Source organism: Giraffa tippelskirchi, chromosome 3 (assembly GCF_054371585.1).
Source record: "Giraffa tippelskirchi isolate mGirTip1 chromosome 3, T2T-mGirTip1v1.2.pri, whole genome shotgun sequence".
NCBI lineage: Eukaryota > Metazoa > Chordata > Mammalia > Artiodactyla > Giraffidae > Giraffa > Giraffa tippelskirchi.
In genome coordinates this window covers 183,880,405-183,900,632 of record NC_137277.1, presented here as the reverse complement: position 1 = coordinate 183,900,632, position 20,228 = coordinate 183,880,405, and the positions used below count along the sequence as shown (strand labels likewise).

Genomic DNA, 20,228 nt, shown 5'->3' with positions numbered 1-20,228 from the left:
GATGGTATTTAAGCCATGAGGCCAGATTGAGTCACTAAGAAGAGGAAGGAGAACAGACAAGAGGTCCAAGGGCAGAGCCCCAGGCTTTCAAGGCCTGGCAATGGGGAAGAACAAGCAAAGGAGACTGGGAAGAAGCAACCAGAGGGTGAGAAGGAGAAGTAAGGGGAAGAGGGGTGTCATGAAGGCCAAGACCGAGCCCAGAGCCATCGCGAGGCCAGGGAGTCCGTGCAGGAGACGGGCCAGCCTGGTCTCCTCCCTCCTGTCTGCCCACTCCACTGGCAGCTGTCTCTTGAGCATGGAGGCGACCCCGCTGCAGACTGAGCCCGGGCTGTTACAGAGGACAGGGAAGTAAATTGACAACTCCTTTATGTGGTGAGAGTGGAGCGCTTGTCGTGGAGATGGGAGTGCACAAGCCTAGAGGGTGGACCCCGAGGGGCTGGTGAAGACGTCTCAGGGAGGGTGAGACTTCATGCAGATTGTGGGGGGAGGATCACGGTGGCTTCCTGGCCGAGGAGGCACTGGGCGGGCTCTAGATCCTGCAGGAGAAGGGAGGATGGGGAAGGCAATTCTTAGCAGAGTTTGCAGAAGTGTCATAGAAGTCAGGGCAGGTGCTGAGGCTGCAGGGAATGGTTGGTGGCATTGGGGTTGGGGGCTCTGGCCTTTGGGGCTGCAGGGAAGGGGTGTGAGAGAAGCCATGGGAGCATTTGGCCTCAAGGAGTTCACAGTCTAGTTAGAGCCTCACAGTACAGGGTGGGAATGAAGGGCACCTGAGTGGGAGGCCTGGGAAAGTTCTATGGAAGCTCTCTGGGCAGGAGGAGGTTGGCTGGGTGCAATCAGAGAAGGCTGCCAGTGGGAGGTGACCTTGAAGAAGGTGAAGGCTTTGTGTATGCCCAGATGCACAGAGAAGCTCTCTTGTCAGAGGAGACCACACATGCAAATGTAGGGAGGCCAGAGCATACAGCGTGTGTCCAGGAAGCAGAGCTTAATGGGAGATGATATTAGCCAGATCCTCTGGATTCAGACCCAAAAGGCCCCACCCCCTGTCCCCAGTTGTTGCATGGGTACTGCAAAGCCTTTGCAGGTTCCTGAGCTAGGGAGGGGCACAGTGCATCTGGTTTTAGGAAGACAGGTAAGGTGACAATGTACAGGGTGAATCAGAGCGGCCTGGGAGGTAGGTAGACCTTTTCGGAGGCAGGGGCACAGCCAAGTCAGGGGTGGGAAGCAGCAGACACAGGTGGGACCCATGCGACGCTTTTCCTTTAAGTTGAGGTCAAGACTTTTACAAGCTGTGTCTGGTGCCCCACGGGGTGGTGAGAGACCAGTAATGCAGGAGCATCACAAGGCCTCAGTGACCCTAGAAGACTTTATGGAGGGGCTGCCCAGGGCCAGCTGGGGACAGAGAGGGCCACACTTCTGCTTGTAGGGGCAAGCTCACATGTACCCAACATCGTGGTAGCCCCTTTTCATACACGCCCCACTTAACCCTCCCGGCAGCCTTACCAGGTTGGTCCTACTGTGTTTCCCATCTTGCAGATGAGAAAAATGAGGCTCCGCAAGGTACAGTGACTTGCCCTGTCACACAGCTAGTACATAATGGAGCCAGAAAGTGAACCCATGCCTCCCCGGCCAGGCCAGCATTTCAAGGTGAGCTAAGGGACCCCAGAAATAAGAGCAGTGAACTGATTTGTCAAGCGCTTGCTCCATGCCAGACATGTACAAGTGCATTTAAGCTGGGCATTATATGATACCCTTGTGCCAGCTCAGGAACCTTCAGTAGCTCCCCAGTACGCCAGCCCAGTGGTCTTTACCTCATTTTACAAATGAGAACTTTGGCACTTAGAGGAGATATGTTGCTGACCCAAACTGGGATTTGAACCCAGAGCTGTGGTTTGTTTTTTTGTTAACAGACCCCACTGCCTCGATTCCTGGAGAAGGAAATGGCAACCCACTCCTGTATTCTTGCCTGGAGAATCCCATGGATAGAGTGAGCCTGGCAGGCTACAGTCCATGGGGTCACAAGAGTCAGACACGACTTAGCGACGAAACCACCACCACCACTGCCTCCTGCCCTGGCAGAAAGAGGAGCCAGCGATGTCCTTTGTGAGCAAGAGTTCAGAGCTAGAGCTGGGAGAGTGGGCTGCCGCAGCCCAGGGAAGCTGCCAAGCCAGCTGCCTGACTCTCTGTGCCCCTCTGGCTCTTTCCCTACAAGTTATGGGCCTATTGACTGAGGGGCCGGATCTCTTTTTCCCCGGGGGAGCCACCCCAGACAGGCCGAAGGCGCAGGTAGAGTTGACTTCGGGATCACGCCTTCTCTCCTGCCTGGCGGCTGGGCCACCAGGTAACCTCTGGCCTTAAACGAAAAGCTTTCCAATAAGTGACTTGCTGGCCTGTGGCCCAGCAGGGTGGTGGCGGGGGAGGGGTGAGAGGAAGCTGAGAGCCAGGGCAGAACCCTGCCAACAGATCTCTTAGTGAGCGGCCTCGGGAGTGTTTGGGAGGACAGCTGGTCACGAGGAGCCCTGGCTGCCCTCCCGGCCCAGCCGAGGTCCCGGGGCCTCTGGGCTCAGGGTCAGCCCAGGAGACGGAGGGCCCACAGGGTGAAAATACCTGGCAGCCCGGGGACAGGATCCAGGAATCAGATACTCTGGGCCGCCTCGCCCTTGGCCCTGAAGGACACGCAGCTTGGGTTTCTCTTCTCCTCACTGATCGGAGCAGCCTCCTGGCCCCGCCGGGAAGGGGGCTCAGCTAACAGATCCGAAATTGTTTCCCAGCGAACTGAGACACCCTCATAAGGAAAACACATTACATGTGGCCCAGCCTGGGGTTCCTCTCCTCCCTTGGCCTAAACTTGAAGGGGACCTCTCTGGGGTCCTCATCTATGAAATCTAGGGGTGAGGCAAGAGGGGATCTCAAGAATTCCTTCAGGCCCTTAAGAACTCAGGTTTGAGGCCCTGTGGTGAACGGGAAGGGGCCCCGGCGTCAGAGCCTGGAGCGTGGATGCCAGGCCAGCACCCTTGGGTCTGCGCATGTCTCTGTCCGCGTGTAGCCCATCTGTGTCCCAAGGCCTGAGCACCTCAGGAGGGTCCAGAGTTCCCACGAACTGTGTTCAGCCTTGGACACCTGCCTGGAAGCAGCCGGGATAAACCAGGAAAAGATCAACTTTGTTTGGCTATGAGTATGTTCTCCTATTAATGCTTAAGTGTGGGAGGGATTGATATTCTGGAAATTCAGTTCAACCCAAATGCCAAAGCCATCCCAGGACACACGTCTCTGGACTGGAAAGCGAGTCGTTTCTTCCCACCCCCACTCCCAACCCCTCCGCCAGCCCTCCCCACCCTCTACTCTTCCTTGCAAAACCCTTCCTCCTGGAAATGACTCTTTAACCTCCAGACTTAACTTTCTGCCAACTTCTCCCAGGTCTACTTCCCATACTTTTCCAAGCCACACCTTTTCTCTGACCTTGCCTGGCCTAGAGAGGTGGTTAAGTGTTTGAGTTTCATAGGAATTACTCCGCAAAGTCAACACAAGTGAGCAGTTAGGGAAGCACTAATTAAGGAGATTAGACACTAGCTCTGAGTGCAGGAGGGCCCACAGAGCCGTGCTTCAAACTCAAGTGGGGCTCAGCACCCGTTGGCCAGCTCTGGCAGCCTCTGGGGGAAGGCAGAGCCTGTGAGACTCAATGCTTTGAGCCTCTGCAAGGAGTACACTGAAGGAACAATACTCCTCTTAAGTTACCCCCTAGTCCCTGAAGGAAATTACTGCTGCCTGTGATGACTGTAGTACAGAGTTGATGGGAGCCTGCCACCTCTTCCAGGAAGCCCTCCAGGTGGCACCAAGCACATCTCTTTCTCCCTCCTTTCTTCCCTCACCATCCTCTACAAGCCACACTCTGTTGTCCCACATGGGGAGGTCTTCCTCATTGCTTTCCTGTCCCGCTTGTGAGGGGGAAACTGTACAGTTTTCTCTGCTTTTACTCCCAAGACAGGAGTCTGAGGCCCAGGGGTGGCCATGGACTCTTTAGTTTGTGCATGTCTTTCGTTTCTTTGCTGAAACTGTCTTTCCTTTTTTTTTTTTTTTAGACAGAAATAAATTTCTGGTTATAAAAATAATCCATGAGCTAGAAGCAATCAAAAAGCACCTGTAATCCTAATCCTCAGAGATAACCACTGAATCACTTCCTGCCAGACTTAATTCTGTACCAACTTGTCCACAATGGCAAAAAGTAAAGAAATTATAATCTGCTTTTTAAAATTTTTTTTTGCAATTTAATTTTTTTTGGCTTATCAGATCCTGTGGATATCTCCCCAACTAACAGTCTTTCTCACTTGTGTGAATGTATGCATAGTGTCCTAGTTTGCACATAAGCCACAGTTTGTATAACTGATCCCCTATTATTGGACTTGGAGGTTTTTTCCCCCAACTTTTACCCATTATATTTGGGGCTTTCCTGGTGGCTCAGATGGTAAGGAATCTGCCTGCAAGTTCTGCCTGCAAGACCTGGCTTCCATCCCTGGGTTGGAAAGATCCACTGGAGAAGGGAATGGCTACTTACTGCAGTATTCTTGCCTAGAGAATTCCATGGACAGAGGTAGCCTGGAGGGCTACAATGGGGTCACAAAGAGTCAGACATAATCGAGCAACTAACACTTTCACTTTTCACTTTTTCACCCATTATTTGTTACTGCAATAAATACCTTCCGGGGTAAATATTGGTGAACATCTTTTTTCTTAGCATAAAATAAAGAATGGAATTGAAGAGTCAGAGAACTAGCACATTCTTTAAGATTTTGTAGACCGAATACCGCTCACCCTCCAGCATCACAGAAAAGTGGTAGGTGCCCAACTGGTGCTGATGGTTAACTTGCTGGCGGACGTAAAAGTGAACCAAGGTCTGGGAAGCAGCTCAGCCCTTGAACTTGTCTCCCCAACCCACCACCCACTCTTCGCTGCCCTGAGGAGGAAGCAGCCCACGGGAGGACTCTGGGTCCCAGATGTGTCTTTTAAGGCTGCTGGCCCTGGAGTCTCCCTGAGTTGTGCCTGGGAGCCTGCCCAGGTATTTAGAGGAGGCCTGGCAAATGGTGGCATATGGTTGGGGTGGAAAGGATGAGAATGACCCTGGGTCATGCCCTGCATCCTCTGTGCCTGCAGGAGGCCTCAGCGGGGCCACGGTCATCGACTCCCTCGACACCCTCTACCTCATGGAGCTGCAGGAGGAGTTCCAGGAGGCCAAGGCCTGGGTCGAAGAGAGCTTCCACCTGAACGTGGTGAGTCAGAGACCTCCTGGGGTACTAGGGCTGGAAGGGGCCTGAGAGGTCAGCCACTAGCTTGCCTTCCATCTCTGAGACCCAGGCTGCCCAGCAGGGCATTCTCAGAGCCAGGGCTCCCAACACTCTGTGCCAAGTCCCCTCCTCTATGACCAGCCTTAAGGTGGGGGATGTCCCGCCAGCCCACAAGTATTTACTAGCCTGAACTCCAGGGCATGTTGCTCCCACCCAGGAAGCTCCTTCTGGGACTGAATCTGTCAGACAGAACAGCTGCAACAGGGGAAGCACCTCTGGGAAGGGAGAAGTGGCTATCTGCTTGGAGCTGCCCTGAGCCAGAGTTCCCATCTGTGTGCCCCTGTGCCGCCCTCTTGAGACAGGTGAGGGGGCATGGAGGCCATCTGGTGTGAGGCCCATGGCCAGGTCTGGGACCCTCTTGGTCTCCAGCCTTTGCAGGCAGCCCTTCTCAGGACCTCAAGGACCAGACCTTGGGGAGGGAACGCTCATGTGTGTGGATGGTACAAAAGCTTTAAATCCCAGACGCCTGCCTCTGCCAGTGATCTCCCAGCCCGGACTAAAGTGACAGATCCATCCTGACAGGCTCAGCTCCCCACAGGGAGCAGCCGTTTAGGTGGTCTGGGGGAGCGGGACGTGGAGACAGATGGTGGGGTCACGTCAAAGCCCACCGTCAGGCTCCAGCTGGAGCTCCAGGAGTGACAGGTCCTGCTGTGAACCGAGACGGCTCCAGTAACTCCTGGCAGAGTGGACGCCTCTGCTCCTGGAGGGGCCCGTGTCACCGCGGAGCAGGGCAGAGAGACAGAGTGGGGAAGGTCTGGGAGAGCGACGCTAGAGGGGAGCCTCTGGCTCGGCCCGCAGGCTGGGAAAAGTCATGTGACCTTCCTGGGCCTGAGTTACCCACCCGAAAGATGAGGCAATGCTGGTGCCTAATTCACAGGCTTGTAAGGATGGACGACCATGGAGGTTGTAAAAAGCATTTTATAACACTGTAAAGTCCAGTGCGGATAAACTGATGCCATCATCCCTGTGATGATTTTGAAGCTTGTTATGACTTCTGCCCAGTCTGCGTGAGGTGAAGAAGTTCAGAATCCTCCCATTTCCTATGGGAGCAGAGGCGGGAGAAGGAAGGAGTAGTTCCATAGCCCATCTGGACCCCTAAGCAGATGGTGGGAAGAGAGTGGGCCTCCGGCAGCTGCCCAAGGGGCCTGGTTGATGGCAGGGCTGGGCAGCCTAGGGACATCCAGGCAGCCCAGGGACATTTAGGGAGTGTCCCTGAAGAAAGCCAGGTGGGGGCTCTTCATCTCTCTGAGACTGGGCTTTCTCATCTGAAAGGTGGGAGTGAACTTCACCAAGGGTTGGAAGGCAAAAGAGAGGAGTAGCTTTGCAAGTGCTCTGTTAGTGGAAAAGCTCACCCAGTTAAAGGGATGGCCATCATTGCCATCAGTAACAAAAGACTGCAATGTGGGAAGCGTGCAAAGGGAGCCCTCGGGAGCAAGGGGGAGAAAATAACAGGTACCTTTATGGAGCCACACCCAGCCCTGGACAGGCACTGGGCAGGCCTCTCCCCTGCCCCAGTCAGCGTCTCCTATCCACCCGCTCAGGATGAGGAAACTCGGAGTGGAAAAGGCTGAATATCTTGTCCAAAGTTCAAAAGCCAAGTGAGTGGCTCAGATGGGGTTTTAAGCCAAATCTGGTCCTTGGCATGATGCTCCAATACCCCTGCTTTGCCATCCAGACTTCAGAAAGAAAACAATGTTGAAGGTGAATGTGGGTGTGCCCTGAGGGCTACAGAGCAGAGGCTAAGAAAGTGCTGATTGCCTGTCAGGATCTGCCTGGCAGCCCTCCTTCCTGCCCCAGAACGTCCTCTGAGAACCTTCTGCTTGCCCTGTCACCCCAAAGAAGGACCACACCATCCTCCTGCGAAGCCGAGGGGGGCTCCCTCAGGGAGGAGAGGGGACCAGACTGCGAGAGGATTTGCCGGTCCTCGGGCTCAGCTTCAGCCGGCAGCTCCCTCTACGCATTCTCGAGCTCCTTGGAGAGCAGCCAGGCATAACTTTCCTCCGATGGCCTCTGGCAAGGGCCGGGGAAGGAAGCCAAGCCCAGTGTTTATTTGGAACTCTGTAAATGTGTGGTAGCTGCCGCTAGGCAGGTGCTGATCCCTCTCGCCTTTTGCTCTGAAAATCCCCATCGCGGGGAGCCTGGCCCAGGTGTGGCCGGGTCAGTGGGGCAGAGGTGGTAGGTGGCAGGTGTGACCTGTCTCAAGGGCCCAGAGGCCTCAGGGAGCCCTGAGGGGATCTCATGAATGTCCCCTCTGCCCTCCCCATCTTTCTGCCCTGCAGAGCGGGGAAGCGTCCTTGTTCGAAGTGAACATCCGGTACATCGGAGGACTCCTCTCAGCCTTCTACCTGACGGGAGAGGAGGTGAGTTGGCCTCTTCAGGCCCCTGGGTCATCCTGGCTGAAGAGGGCTTGGAAGAACACCAACCCCACCCCCCTCATCTTACCAACGAGGAAACAGGGTTTCCAGGGGACCCATATCCCGTCTCCATAGGGCCACCTGCAGATTCTTCCTCCTCTTCTGTCCAGTGCATCCACTCTGCTGCTCAGAACTGGCTCCCAGAGTTGGTGGTAAGCCTTTAAGGGCAGCATCTGGGCCTGCCCACCATCTGTGCAGCTCCCCTCACACCTCCCTCAACATCCGGGCTCCCTCTGGGCTTGTATCGCTGCTGGGCTGGTTTTCGCACAGGTTAGTTCTCAGGACTGATAAAGCCAAGACCACTGTTTCACCACTTCCGCCTCGGGCCCCTGGGCTTCGGCCGGCTCCACAGCCATCCCTCGTCCTCTGCTCCAGGGCTAGACACCAGCTCCAGATCTCAAGGGGGTGAGGAGGGAGGTGGGCAGCCACTGCTGGCCACTCAGCCCAGGCGAGCTGCATTGGCTTCCAGAAGGAGAGCCTTGAAGTGAGGCAAGAAGACAGAGTCCTGGGCACGGAGTAGGAAAACCTGCGTGTCCCCTGCACGGGGCACCTGCCCGTGGCTTTGAGCAAGTTCCTTCTCCCGCTCCTGGGCCTCCTGCCTTCCCCTCCGTGGGGTGATCCTAAGCCCATGGAGTCAGAGAGCTCTTGTGAAATGGGACGAGAGGGAAGGGGTTTGGGCCCAGGGCTGAAGGGCTCCAGAGCCCATGTTCTCTGCACTGCAAGGAACCCTGAGATCACAGAGTGGGGGACTTCATCCTCAGACACGGGGCAGTGTCTGAGGATTGAGGGGCAAGCTGGCTGAGCCCCCAGCACATGGGTCAGCCATCAGTCATGTCTCCATTACCCAGAGGGCTGCATTGCTCTGCGCATCACTGCTCTATCCACTTGGACAAACAATGGTCCTGCTCCTTGCCTGTGGGGAGCCTCTGCCACCGCTGTTGGGAAGTCACTGGGCTGCCCCAGACGCCAGGGGTGTGGAGGCAGCAGTGAGCGTGATCTCTGCACCCGCTCAGGGCCCCTCCCCCTCAAACCTGATCTCCTCAGCAGAGATTCCTGCTGGTACTAATTTGTCCCCAAATGATGGATGTGAGAGTTGGACTATAAAGAAAGCTGAGCGCCAAAGAATTGATGCTTTTGAACTGTGGTGTTGGAGAAGACTCTTGAGAGTCCCTTGGACTGCAAGGAAATCCAACCAGTCCATCCTAAAGGAAATCAGTCCTGAATATTCATTGGAAGGACTGATGCTGAAGCTGAAACTCCAATACTTTGGCTACCTGATGTGAAGAACTGACTCATTGGAAAAGACCCTGATTCTGGGAAAGATTGAGAGCAGGAGGAGAAGGGGATGACAGAGGATGAGATGGTTAGATGGCATCACTGACTCAAGGGACATGAGTTTGAGTAAACTCCAGAAGTTGGTGATGGACAGGGAGGCCTGGCGTGCTGCAGGCCATGGGGTCGCAAAGAGTCAGAGACGACTGAGCGACTGAACTGAACTGAACTAAACTGATGGTCCATGGGGACCCGGCGAGCCACCCAAGGCCTGAATGTCATTTGAAAAACCCCAGGACAGGAAAATGACATGGAGTCAAGAAAGACACCAGGCTCTGCCCAGGCACTCCCCAGCCTCCTGTCCAGGATGGGGGAGGAGCGATACAGCTCAGGGCCCACCGGGGTGGGTGTGGGACCAATGATTTCTATGGGGCAGAGCAGGCAGTGGGGTGTGCTGTGAGCGCCGTGGTCCAGGAGGCCCCAGGAGAGCCCGAGCAGTGCAGAGCCCCTGAGCAGGCAGGCTCCCGGGTGGCCAGCGCTGCCCTGTCCCCCCAGACATGCCTCCCTGACCCCTCCCTCCATGTGGCAGAGAGCAGGCTGCTCGTGCAGGTGTGCAGACCGAGATCAAGAGAGCCATCTGGTCACACAGGCTCCTGTGGCCTTCCCGCCGCAGCCTGGGTCCTAGCCCTTGCTCAGCCTGGTCCAGCATCACTGCTTGTCACTGGGACTTGGCCACACCAGGGTGAGGACGCCCTCCCCTCTCCTCCTCCATCTCGCCGACATGGGTATCCACGAGGTGGGCTGTTCCCACGAGTGTTTGTGGGATGAACGGTGAACGAGCCCCCACATCCCTTCCGGTGCTGAGGGCTTTCTTGCTACAGGGGGAGCCTGCAGGAGGTGGAGCCCCTGAGACTCTGCTCCCAGGAGAATGACAAGTACAGCCACGGCCGCACCAGGTGATGTTCGCAGAGCACTTTGCAGCTTATATAGCACATTCACTATGTACAGCCTCTCATCTGATTTCTAGAAGACTCTATCTGAAGCAGCCAGGGCACACATCACTGTTCCTTTGTGCAGAGGAGGCTCAGAGACAGCACATGGCTCACCCAAGGTCACGCAGCTGCCCAGCTGGGAGATCTAAACCTGGGCTCTGACTCCCAGTCCAGAGCCCTTTCCACTCTATGGCGCGTAATTTCTGCCAGTCTCTCTCACCTCTGTTCTGGAACTAGGAGGCCACTGCCCATTGTCTACCATGACAGTCTGAGGCTGAATCTCTCTGTGTTGGTGAGGCAGCATGGTGTCCTGGAAAAGAGCCACATAACATAGCTCCACAACCTTGGGCAAATTGCTTCTCTGAGACTCAAGTTTTGTCTTCCCCAAGGCTGTTGCAAGGATTGAAGGTCACGTAGATAAGACACATCATTTCCAAACGATGAGGAGGACGGGCTTTCTATCTCCTGTGGTACTACTCCTATCTACACAGTCCCCCAGCATCCTCCCTGGGATGGTTGAGACCCTGCTGTACCAGTTGGCAGGAGGGCCTTCCAAAGGAGGAGATGTGGTTTGCTGGCAGAGAGGAGCATTTCAGAGGAGTTAGCTTGGAGTCCTCGAGCAGAGGGCAGGCTGGAGCCCTAGCTTTGTGTCAAGTCCCCGTGGGTTCCTTTGTGCCTCTGTGCTCAGCCCCCCTGGGGGTCAAATGAAGATATCAGGACCTTCAAACAAGAGCCCCTTGTTACTGAACCGGTGGCTTCTGGGGTGACTTGAGGCTTTGGAATCTAGTGTCTAGACAAACTCCCTAGGGATTCTGCTTTGCTGCCCCTGTACCCACTTCTCAGGCCCACTCTCTGGCACTGGACATTATCATCTCTCACCCATCACAGCCAGTCCCCAGGTGCAATTATTGCATCTCCCTGCCTCCCTCCCACCCTCCTTCCTAAACAAGAATCACATCTGCTCCACAGAGCCTTCTAATCCACATCCCAGGTGTTCACAAACTCCTTCTCCGCTGTGGTCCCCAGACGGCTGCCTGAGCAGCTATAAATTGCATATGTTAGAAGGAGAGACCTCAGGAGCGCTTCGTCTTGCAACAACACACAGAGGGGTCAGTGCATGAGACCCCCTTGGAGCCCCGAAGTGAAAGGAAACGCTTGTTGTCTACCAGGAGTGGTTGCTTGGGGACTTGCATCTCATTTTTTAAAAAAATAAATAACCTTTTTGTGGGTTTGCTTTTATTGTAAAAATAGCACAGAAAATAGAGATAAACCAAAAGAAGAAAATAAAAATCCTCCATGAGCCTAGTCCTTTGGGAAGACCATTGTTAATATTTCAGTGTTTTCCCAACCTTTCCTCATGCAAAAGTTGAATTACACCATTGTGAAATATTTTCTCTTAATAGATCATAAACCCCCTTTTTTTTGCTATAAAATAACCGTCTCCAACATCACTTCAGTGGTTGCACTTAAAAGCCATAATTTCACCATCTCCCTGTTACTTGATATTTAGTGTATTTCCACTTTTTCTACTATTGTAAACAACACTGGAATAAATAGCCATAAAGTTAAATTGTTGCAACTTCCTTGATGATTTATTTCCTCGGAGGGTCACAGGTCATTTTGAATTAATCAGAACAGTTTGAGCGGCCCAGAGCCTTGGGCAGGGCCCCTGACACCTGGGGTCCCTAGCCATCATATCCCTGGTTTAGCCATTCACCTTTCCTGCTGTAAAACAGGAACAATGGGCAGAATGTCAGCGGGGAAAGGCCCTTCCCCTGGGTTTACGGCGTGGGGGAAGGCAGAGGTTTGCTGAGAAGCGCACGGAAGCCAAGTTGAGGAGCAAGGCCTGGGGCTCCCAGTCCAGTGCTCCTTACATTCTGTCTGAAGGTGCTTCCCATGCGCCCAGCCTGGGCAGCACTGGTGCTGCAGTGCAGGCTGGCACTGACATTGGTGACCCACTGCCCTGATTGCTCCGTCTTCCCAACAGTCACCCTAATCACAGCATAATCACTGAGCCTTCATCCCGGTCCTGACACCACAGTAGGTGCTTTACAACCGTTATCTGATTTTCCTGCCACCAGCAACCCTCTGAGGAAGGTAGTATGGTCCTTGGTTTATAAACAAGGAGGGGAATTGAGCCAGGAAATCATGGAGTCAGGTTCACGTCCAGGCCCGTCTGACCCTAGAGCCTAATAAACCTCCCACTCTGGGTCCAGCTGCCTTGGTGGGCTCATCTGCCAGGATTCACAGTGCCCTTTGACCCTATCTTTACAGGTGTTCCGGATAAAGGCCATCAAGCTGGGAGAGAAACTCCTGCCAGCCTTTGACACCCCCACGGGAATCCCAAAAGGCGTGGTGAACTTCAAAAGGTAGAATGCCTTCTGGTTTCCCCCTTGTGGCTTTGGCTGCATCTGCATGGAAACTGAGGCACAGGGTGGGGTGGGGATGATTCTGGTGTGGGAATCACAGGGAATGGGTGGCATAGTGAAAGCCAGCCTTAGCCAAGGGCTCACTCGATCTTCCTGGTGTGGAGAGGGGGGTCGCCGTGCCCCTGGGATTCTCCTGTAATGCTGCCATGACTCACAGCCCCACAGCTGTGCCCCAACCACCCCCCTCCCCCGCTGGGATCCGTGGCCAGGAGGGACATCACACCGCCCACCTCAGGCGGGAATCTGCAGCTGCTGGGGAGTCAGGACCATGGACAGAGGGACCTTGGTTTGGTGACCCTCACCCTCAGCCCTTTCAGAGCTAAGTCTCAGGAGCCCAGAGGGGCTTCTCAAAACATCGACCCCATGGAGGCTCAGACTCCAAGGAGGAAAGACCCTGGCTGAGGTCACATAAGCCAGTAAAGGGCCATCTAGGACCTGAGCCCAGGACTTCCAACTCCATCTTCAATAATATTTATTGTGGGTCCCCCCTACAAAAACAAATTCTCCTCACAAGAAAAATGTGGATTACACCAGAAGTGTTGGATAAGACCCAAAATGTTGCATGTGACTCCACTAAGCAAGAAACCACGGGTATGCTTCTTTCTTCTGGCCATTGATTTTCACTGGCCGCTTCCATCATTTTCCCTCCTGAAGGGTTGCTTAATTCAGTGTGGGAGCTAGCGTCTTTCTGGACATTCACCAAGTCCCAGAACCAGAGTGGACGGGACCCTGGGGGATGTGGCTGGAGCAGGTGGAGCCAGGCTGCAGCTCCAGCCCGCTCCAAAGACTTCGGGGACTTACCTGCTTCCCAGAGGGGAAGGGCGGGGTGAAAGTCAAGGGAACAGTGGCCAGCAGGCCCTAAGATCCATTGAGGAGCGTGCAGCTTGCTCCTGGAGACCCCTGTGCACCCCACTGCCTTGCCTGCCCTCCATCTTTTTGTTCCCTGGGCTTCTCGCCGCTTCTCTGGCCATCAGAGCCTGGCTCAGCTGCCACCTTCTCCAGAAGCCAAGAGCATCCTCACCTCTCCTGGCCACCAGGTGCTCTCTCTGCTTCGTGTGCCCCTCATTACCCTCATCCTCCACGTTCCCCCACCAGCCCTGTAGCTTCTTGAGGGCAGGACGCATGTCCCCTTCTTTGTTCACTACTTCCACACATGTTCACTCGAAGCACCGTGTGTGGGACGAGAGGCCGACTCCGGTGATTGCTGATCCTGACGTTTATTGAGCGGTCACTGTGCCTGGCGACATGCTGGGGATTTCACTCAATGCCTCACCTATCACACTCTGCACAGCAGTCCTTTAGGGTCGATATTTATGTTATGGCCGCTACCCAAGGTCTTCTAGCTCACAGGTAATGGGGCCAACTTTTAACTCATTTCATTTCGGATCAACAGCTGTGCTCCTGATGCCCACCTGGCTCTCCCTCAGGCAGGAACCCTGCCGCCCATCGCTGCGTGGAACAGAGTCTCAGTAGAAGGCAAGAGCCCATCCCCAGGCACCCAGGGAGCCCTCTGGGGCTGTCCTTTAGGCCCTGCTACAGCCCGACCCAGGGGGAAGAGCTGTAGTATTTCCATCACACTGACTTCCCGTCCCATCTCCTGAAGCAGTTTCTTATCTCAGGAATCTCAGCCCCACAGGGGAGGGTAGGCAGAGTTTCTGGGCTCAGGTAGAGTCCCCACCGCCCCTGTCTGTCTGGAGGAGGTCCCACCCTCTGGGGCCTTGCAAAGAAGAGGGGACTCGGCCTGCTCAGCATCTTGACTTACCATCTCTGGTCTGAAAGGATTCCTGGGGAGTGATGTCACTTCAGTCTCTATAACAGGCCAGCGAGGAACCCTAGGGACCCATCGAAGCACCATCTCGGTGCCAGGCTTGACTCCTCAGAGGTGGACAGTTGGATCTCTTTTCAGGTTCCTTTCCCACAAACACTGATCCTGGAGAAACATGGCCAGATGTCTCGGAGCCAAGACATAAGCACCCTGTGATTCTGACTCTATGTCCCGGGTCTAGCTTCTCGGGCCTCCCTGCCTGGGGTCAGGATAAGACCTTAGCTCAGGCACCCCTCCCTCCTCCATACACGGCACCCACCTCCCCTGACTCCCAGCAAGCCCCACACTCCACGGCCCTGGCCGCCTGCCTTTCCCGGGTCCCTCAGAGCCCAGACCTGATCTCACATAGATCCTGACATTTCTGATTAAGAAAGCGCACTTATTTTTAGGCTGTTTGCATGCTGCCAGTGCTATATACATATGTATGTAAATGCATATTTCCTGGCAACACCTCCCTCTCATTTTCTGGGTAAGAGAGCCTGTTGCTAAAAATGCCTCCTGGTTCCACCAGGGAAAACGTCAGGGATGTATACAGCCCTGGGGGCATGGCACTGAGTGTTGCCTTTGGAGAGGGCCTGTTGGAGCAGCAGGGTCCATGCTGCTGCCCCTGCCCAACACGGGGCTGGCTGTGGGCAGCTCTGCCTGGGGCCCTAGGAGGAGGGGCAGTAACTAGGAGGAGGACCCTGAGGGGTGGTGGTCCCCAAGTTAGCGTGACCACTCCTCCTCCCTGGCGGCAGGCCTGGGAGGCAGAGGCAGGGGGCAGCCATGACCTATGACTCTAGGAGAGGGGAGGTGTCCAGTCCCAGGGCCTCTGCAGCTGAATCAGCCTCTCCAGGTAGCTTTCACCCACTCAGGCTCACACACACGCGTGCACCCCACTGTCACTCACCCTAATCATAAAGACTCAGAGATCCAACCTCACCTTTGTCTCACACTCTCTCCCATCCCTACGTGCACAGATTCACACCCAAATATGTGTTTACAAGTGCACACTTCTGCCACACACATGCATCTATGTGGTGATAATTATTCAGGTTGGTCGAATGGTTACCGTGTCCCAAGCACGACATTATGGATTCTCTCTCTTCGTCACACAGCAACCACATGGACCCCACTTTAAAGTGATGAAACAGACTCAGAGAGGTGAGGTAACTTACCCAAGGTCACCCAGCAGCAAAGTTAGAAATTAGAATCCAGTCTCTGCCTGGTTCCAGAATCAACGATTGTGTTGATACCATACACATGTGTACACACACAGGTAACACACACAGAGAAGCTTCTGCTAGGCTGGGGAGGGGTATTAGGGAGCAGTCCTCACACCAGGGGAGAAAATGCAGGCTGCAGGCCCACTTGCAGGCTTAAAAGGCAGGGAGGGAAGCAGACCCGCTTCCCTCAGCCCACCAGTCACAAGGCCGATCAGAAGACCTCCTGGTCTCTGAATGGATGCTGCCCAGAACAGATGCACTTGGGGCACAAAGGACCTAGGATTTGGATTTGCTTGCAGCTCAGCTAACACTATCAGTTACTGTGTGACCTTGAAAAAGTGTCTACCCCTCTCTGAGTCTGACTGTCCTAACCTGTGAAATAAGAATATTGCTATCTACCCCTGCAGTTGGATGTGAAGGTAAAATAAGATACCATTGCTGCCTGGCACATATCAAGAACTTAACTCTAACAGACAACATAATTTAGTGTGCATTATTACATAATGGTTACAATGACAGTCGTCGCGTGCGTAATTTATAACTTACAATGACTCTATGAGGTGTGGAGATGAGGAGACCGGGGTCTGCAGGAATTCCCTGACCCACCTGAGGTCTCCTAGCTGGGAACTGGGGGAGCCAGTATGAGAGGCCAGGTTGGAGAGAGGAAAGCGCTGGCCCACCGCCTGCCCCTGCCCAGGGCGACTCCACTACTGAAGGCCCACTTGGGAGGGTGAGCTTTGGGAGGGAGGGGAAGGAAGGAGAGGCTCCTGTAAGGAAAAGGACAACAAAAGACTGCTGGTCATGGGTGGGGCTTTTTTTTGTTTACCTTGAATTTCTCTGCCAGGGCAGGAAGCATCAATTATTCAGGAAGCCCTCTGTGGGTGCCTGCGGTTCCCACTGAGGTCACAGGCTGAAGAAAGAGGTCTCCTGGCCTGGAGGGAAGAGGAACACAGAGGAGTCAGCTTCCCCTTCTCTCGGGGTGGATATGGGGCCATCTGGGGGACCTCTGAGGCCGAGGCCAACAGATCTCAGTTCGAATCCTGCTTCCACCACCACCTACCTGTTCTGAGCTTCTAAAGCCAGCTCAGTTCCCTCCGTTTTCCTCAGGGATTAACGGTGCTTAATCTTGTGGGCTTTAAATGCAGTCATGATGTGGACAGTGCCTGTATCTGGAAGCTGTTTTATTTACTATCTAGAACTCAAATTTCCCCTCTGTGCAACCCCTCCCTCCCCACCTGCCCCAAGTCAGAGTAATACCCAAGGAACTGGGTGTGTTTATTGAGGTTATTGCTCCAAAAGATCCTTGAACTGTTCCATCTGTTTCTGCAAGAGTTTCCTGAAACCACATCAGAGAGGAGAAAGGCAACCTCAGGGGAGCCCCAGCCCACCTGGATAAAGCAAGGCCCCTCAGCTGGCCAACTGTGACCTCCCAGACCCACACTTGCCCTCCTAGGTCCTGTCCTTGGGAGACAGAGGGCGGACAGAGCCAGGGTCCCAGCTCCTCCACTTAACTGTGTGATCCCGGGCAGTGACATCACCATTCTGTGCCTTGTTTTCCCCATCTGTGAAAGGGGCAGATGGGAGGATTACCCGAGGCCCTGCCTCTGCACTCTTCCTCCTTAAAAGCACCCAGTACTTTCAAGGAAAGGGAGGACACAGTTAGCTGACAGCCTTCTCCGGCGGGGTCGCCAAGGCATGCTGGTGACCCATCTAAGGTGTTCATGAGATGCGTGCATCTCTGCGGCGAGGAGACCTTTGCTCAGAGAGCCCCTGCTGCTTTCATCCCTAACCTCAGACTTCCCAGGGTCTGGGTCATCCCTGGTGGGTGGTCTTAGAAGAATCATCCACCCTTCAGGTATGGGTTCCACCCTTCAGGTATGGGTTCCTCAAATTTCCAGATGGAGTCCGTTGTGAGTCCATGGGCAGCAGTGACTGTGGAGGGAAGGAAAGGACCAAGTGGTGTCCCTCTCATCAGCCCCCACTTTGGACCCCGCCCATGCACTGTTTACCCTCCACACGCAGCAACGATGATTGTGTGTGATCAGTTGCCCTTGAACAAGTGGATGGAGATAGAATGTTCTGGGGGGTCTTTGTGGTCCCTGCCAGCATTATCCCTATCGCCTGTAAATTTAGCATCATGTCTGTGCCAGGTCTTGGCCACCAAGACAGCTCTGCTCGTGTCCTTCGAGAGCCCACACGTCTTACAGGAGCTACTTGACCATAGAAACAAAGACTATTGCCTGTCAGACAGCCCTGGGTTTAAATGACCTGTAGGCGAGTTTCTCACCAACCTGAACATCCTCATGAGATAAATGGGGGGTATGAACAGTATCGACCCCCAGGGAGGATTCACTGGGATTGTGTGGTGAAGCTCCTAGTCCAGTGCCCAGCACATAGTAGGTGCTCCCCCACGGAGCAGAGAAGCCAGCCCCACCGGCAGGGGGTGACCGCGGCTGCTTCTGTCTTTGCAGCGGCTCCAACAGGAGCTGGGGCTGGGCCATGGCAGGGAGCAGCAGCATCCTGGCGGAGTTTGGATCCCTGCACTTGGAGTTCTTACACCTCACCCAGCTCTCTGGCAACCAGGTCTTCGCAGAAAAGGCAAGTCTTCTCTCTGCTCCTTCTTTCCCTTGCAGAGAGCAGAGGGTGAGCATTCAGCCTGTGAGGGGGAGATGGACCACGGGCCAGCTGAGGGTGGAGGGTGAGGGAGCTGAAAGCCCGCAGCCAGGGCCAGTGTAGCAAATAGTTGCCTAATTGTAGCCGATGCCAGGTGGCAGGGAAGGTGAGGACAAGGAGTAAGCGGGGAAGAGACATGGCTGCCAGCGAGAAGGTTTTCCCTGGTATATGTGTGAGCTCAGTGGCAACTGCACACTTGTGAAATCTGGAGAAAGTACAGCCAGGGAAACCTAGGCACCAGCTTGCAATGGCAGGAACTGGCCACCCGGCACCGAAGTCCCCTTTCCAGAGACATTTAACTTCTTTGGGTGAGATCTGCCTACCTTAGCGCTTCCAGATGCCCGTCTAGCTCATGCTGTCGGCAGGCTGGCAAAGCGATTTCCCTCCACAGCAGAGGCTCACGTCTGTTCCTTCTCAATTACTCAGCTGGCTAAGACCACAGGGGTGCAGAGAGCTAGTGTCCAGCCCTTTGTCCCTCCTGACAGCTGCCCCTGCCCTGTGAAGCCCTCCAGAAGGAGCGATTTCTCAGGGGTCACAGCCCAGGGCAGTCCCACCTGGAAGTGTCCCCGTAGATTTAACTCTAAACCCAAAGAAGGAAAGTGGACCCACACCACCCGCTGATGGCGCTTGTCCCTTCCCAAGTCCTGGCCCTGTAGGGTGATAAGGTCCTGCCCTCCGGGAAGCAGGAGACACCCCACCCACCCACCCACTGCCAAAGCCTTCTCTTCCCTGGTCCCGTGTTAGTCTCTTAGAATGCCAAGGGAGCCAGGAGGTCACAGAGCCACACCACTACCAGTGGCTCCCGGGGTTACATCAGCCAACCAGCCTCAAAGCATCACCTAGCACGCTGGCTGGTGAAGAAGCAGATTTCTGAGTGTCATCCCAAGCCCAGGAATCTGCATTTTAAATAAGCACCCATACGGGACTTCCCTGGAGAGCCAGTGGTTAAGGTTTTGTCCTCTAGTGCAGGGTGGTGGGGTGTGGGTTTGATTCCTGGTCGGAGACCTAAGATCCTACCTGCCCAAAAAAACCAAAAGGTAAAACAGAAGCAATATTGTAACAAATTCAATAAAGATTTTTAAAATGGTCCACATCAAAAAAAAAAAAGTCTTAAAGAAAAAAAACAGCACCCATGTGCTTTTTGATGTCAGGTTGAGAACCACCGCTTACTCAATGTGGGACTCCACCCAAGCTTTCTCAAGAATCTCAAGAAGAGTTTTTCAACCCCTTGATCACTTCCTCAGCACTGGGGCTCACTACCACCCTTAAACAGCCCCTCATGTTGTCAGACCAAGCTTCAGAAGCCCCTCCTTATATTGAGAGGACTCTTCCTCACCGGGACACCCCACTCCAGAGCTCGTGGAGTCAATTCAATCCCACTTCCGATGAATCTTATATTCCAGTCCTTTTGCCCAACTCCAAGCCCTCTTTGCCCCCAGCCTCCCTGTTTCCACTGCTCTTAAGCCGGGCTCACAGTTGCTCAGAGAGGAGTGAGGCGAGGAGTTGCTCTACTTCCTGCTAGACTGGAGATGCCGCTGCCTGAGCACCTACGACGTGCTGGGTTCTGTACAGTGGCTCTGATTTTCCCACCAAGCCTGAGAGGTGTGTCCTCTTTTATCCCCATCTGACAGAGGAGGACACTGAGACTCAGAGAGGTTCAGTCACCTGTCCTGAGTCATCCATCTGGTAAGTGATTAAGCCAAGACTCAAACCCAGGACTTTCTGGCCCTGAAACCCATGCTCTTTCAAGACCAGATCACTACAGCAGGCTTCCAGCTCTTTCACAAGAGTCCCTCCACCTGTCTGTCGCTACATTTACATTCTCCAGCTCCTTTGATTACCCCAGTCATGCCTCTCACACAGGCAATTCACTTCAGTTCAGTTCAGTCGTTCAGTCGTGTCCAACTCTTTGCGACCCCATGAACCGGAGCATGCCAGGCCTCCCTGTCCGTCACCAACTCCCTGAGTCCACCCCAACCCATGTCCATCGAGTCGGTGATGCCATCCAGCCATCTCATCCTCTGTCGTCCTTTTCTCCTTCTGCCCTCAATCTTTCCCAGCATCAGGGTCTTTTCCAATGGG

The 20,228-nt window shown here is 54.4% G+C and overlaps 1 protein-coding gene across 11 annotated transcripts in view; it reads left to right on the top strand.

Annotated features, from left to right (window-relative positions):
• Positions 1-20,228, top strand: part of MAN1C1 (mannosidase alpha class 1C member 1) — a 155,278-nt gene that overhangs the window by 107,744 nt on the left and 27,306 nt on the right. For 10 of the 11 annotated variants that reach the window (XM_081586642.1, XM_081586646.1, XM_081586641.1 and 7 more), the window contains 4 exons: positions 5,146-5,261; positions 7,616-7,696; positions 12,289-12,383; positions 17,945-18,071. The exons of the other annotated variant lie outside the window; for it this stretch is intronic. In XM_081586642.1, the coding sequence (XP_081442768.1) occupies positions 5,146-5,261; positions 7,616-7,696; positions 12,289-12,383; positions 17,945-18,071 (419 nt within the window). The remainder of the gene's footprint in view (positions 1-5,145; positions 5,262-7,615; positions 7,697-12,288; positions 12,384-17,944; positions 18,072-20,228) is intronic. 11 annotated transcript variants of the gene reach the window in all.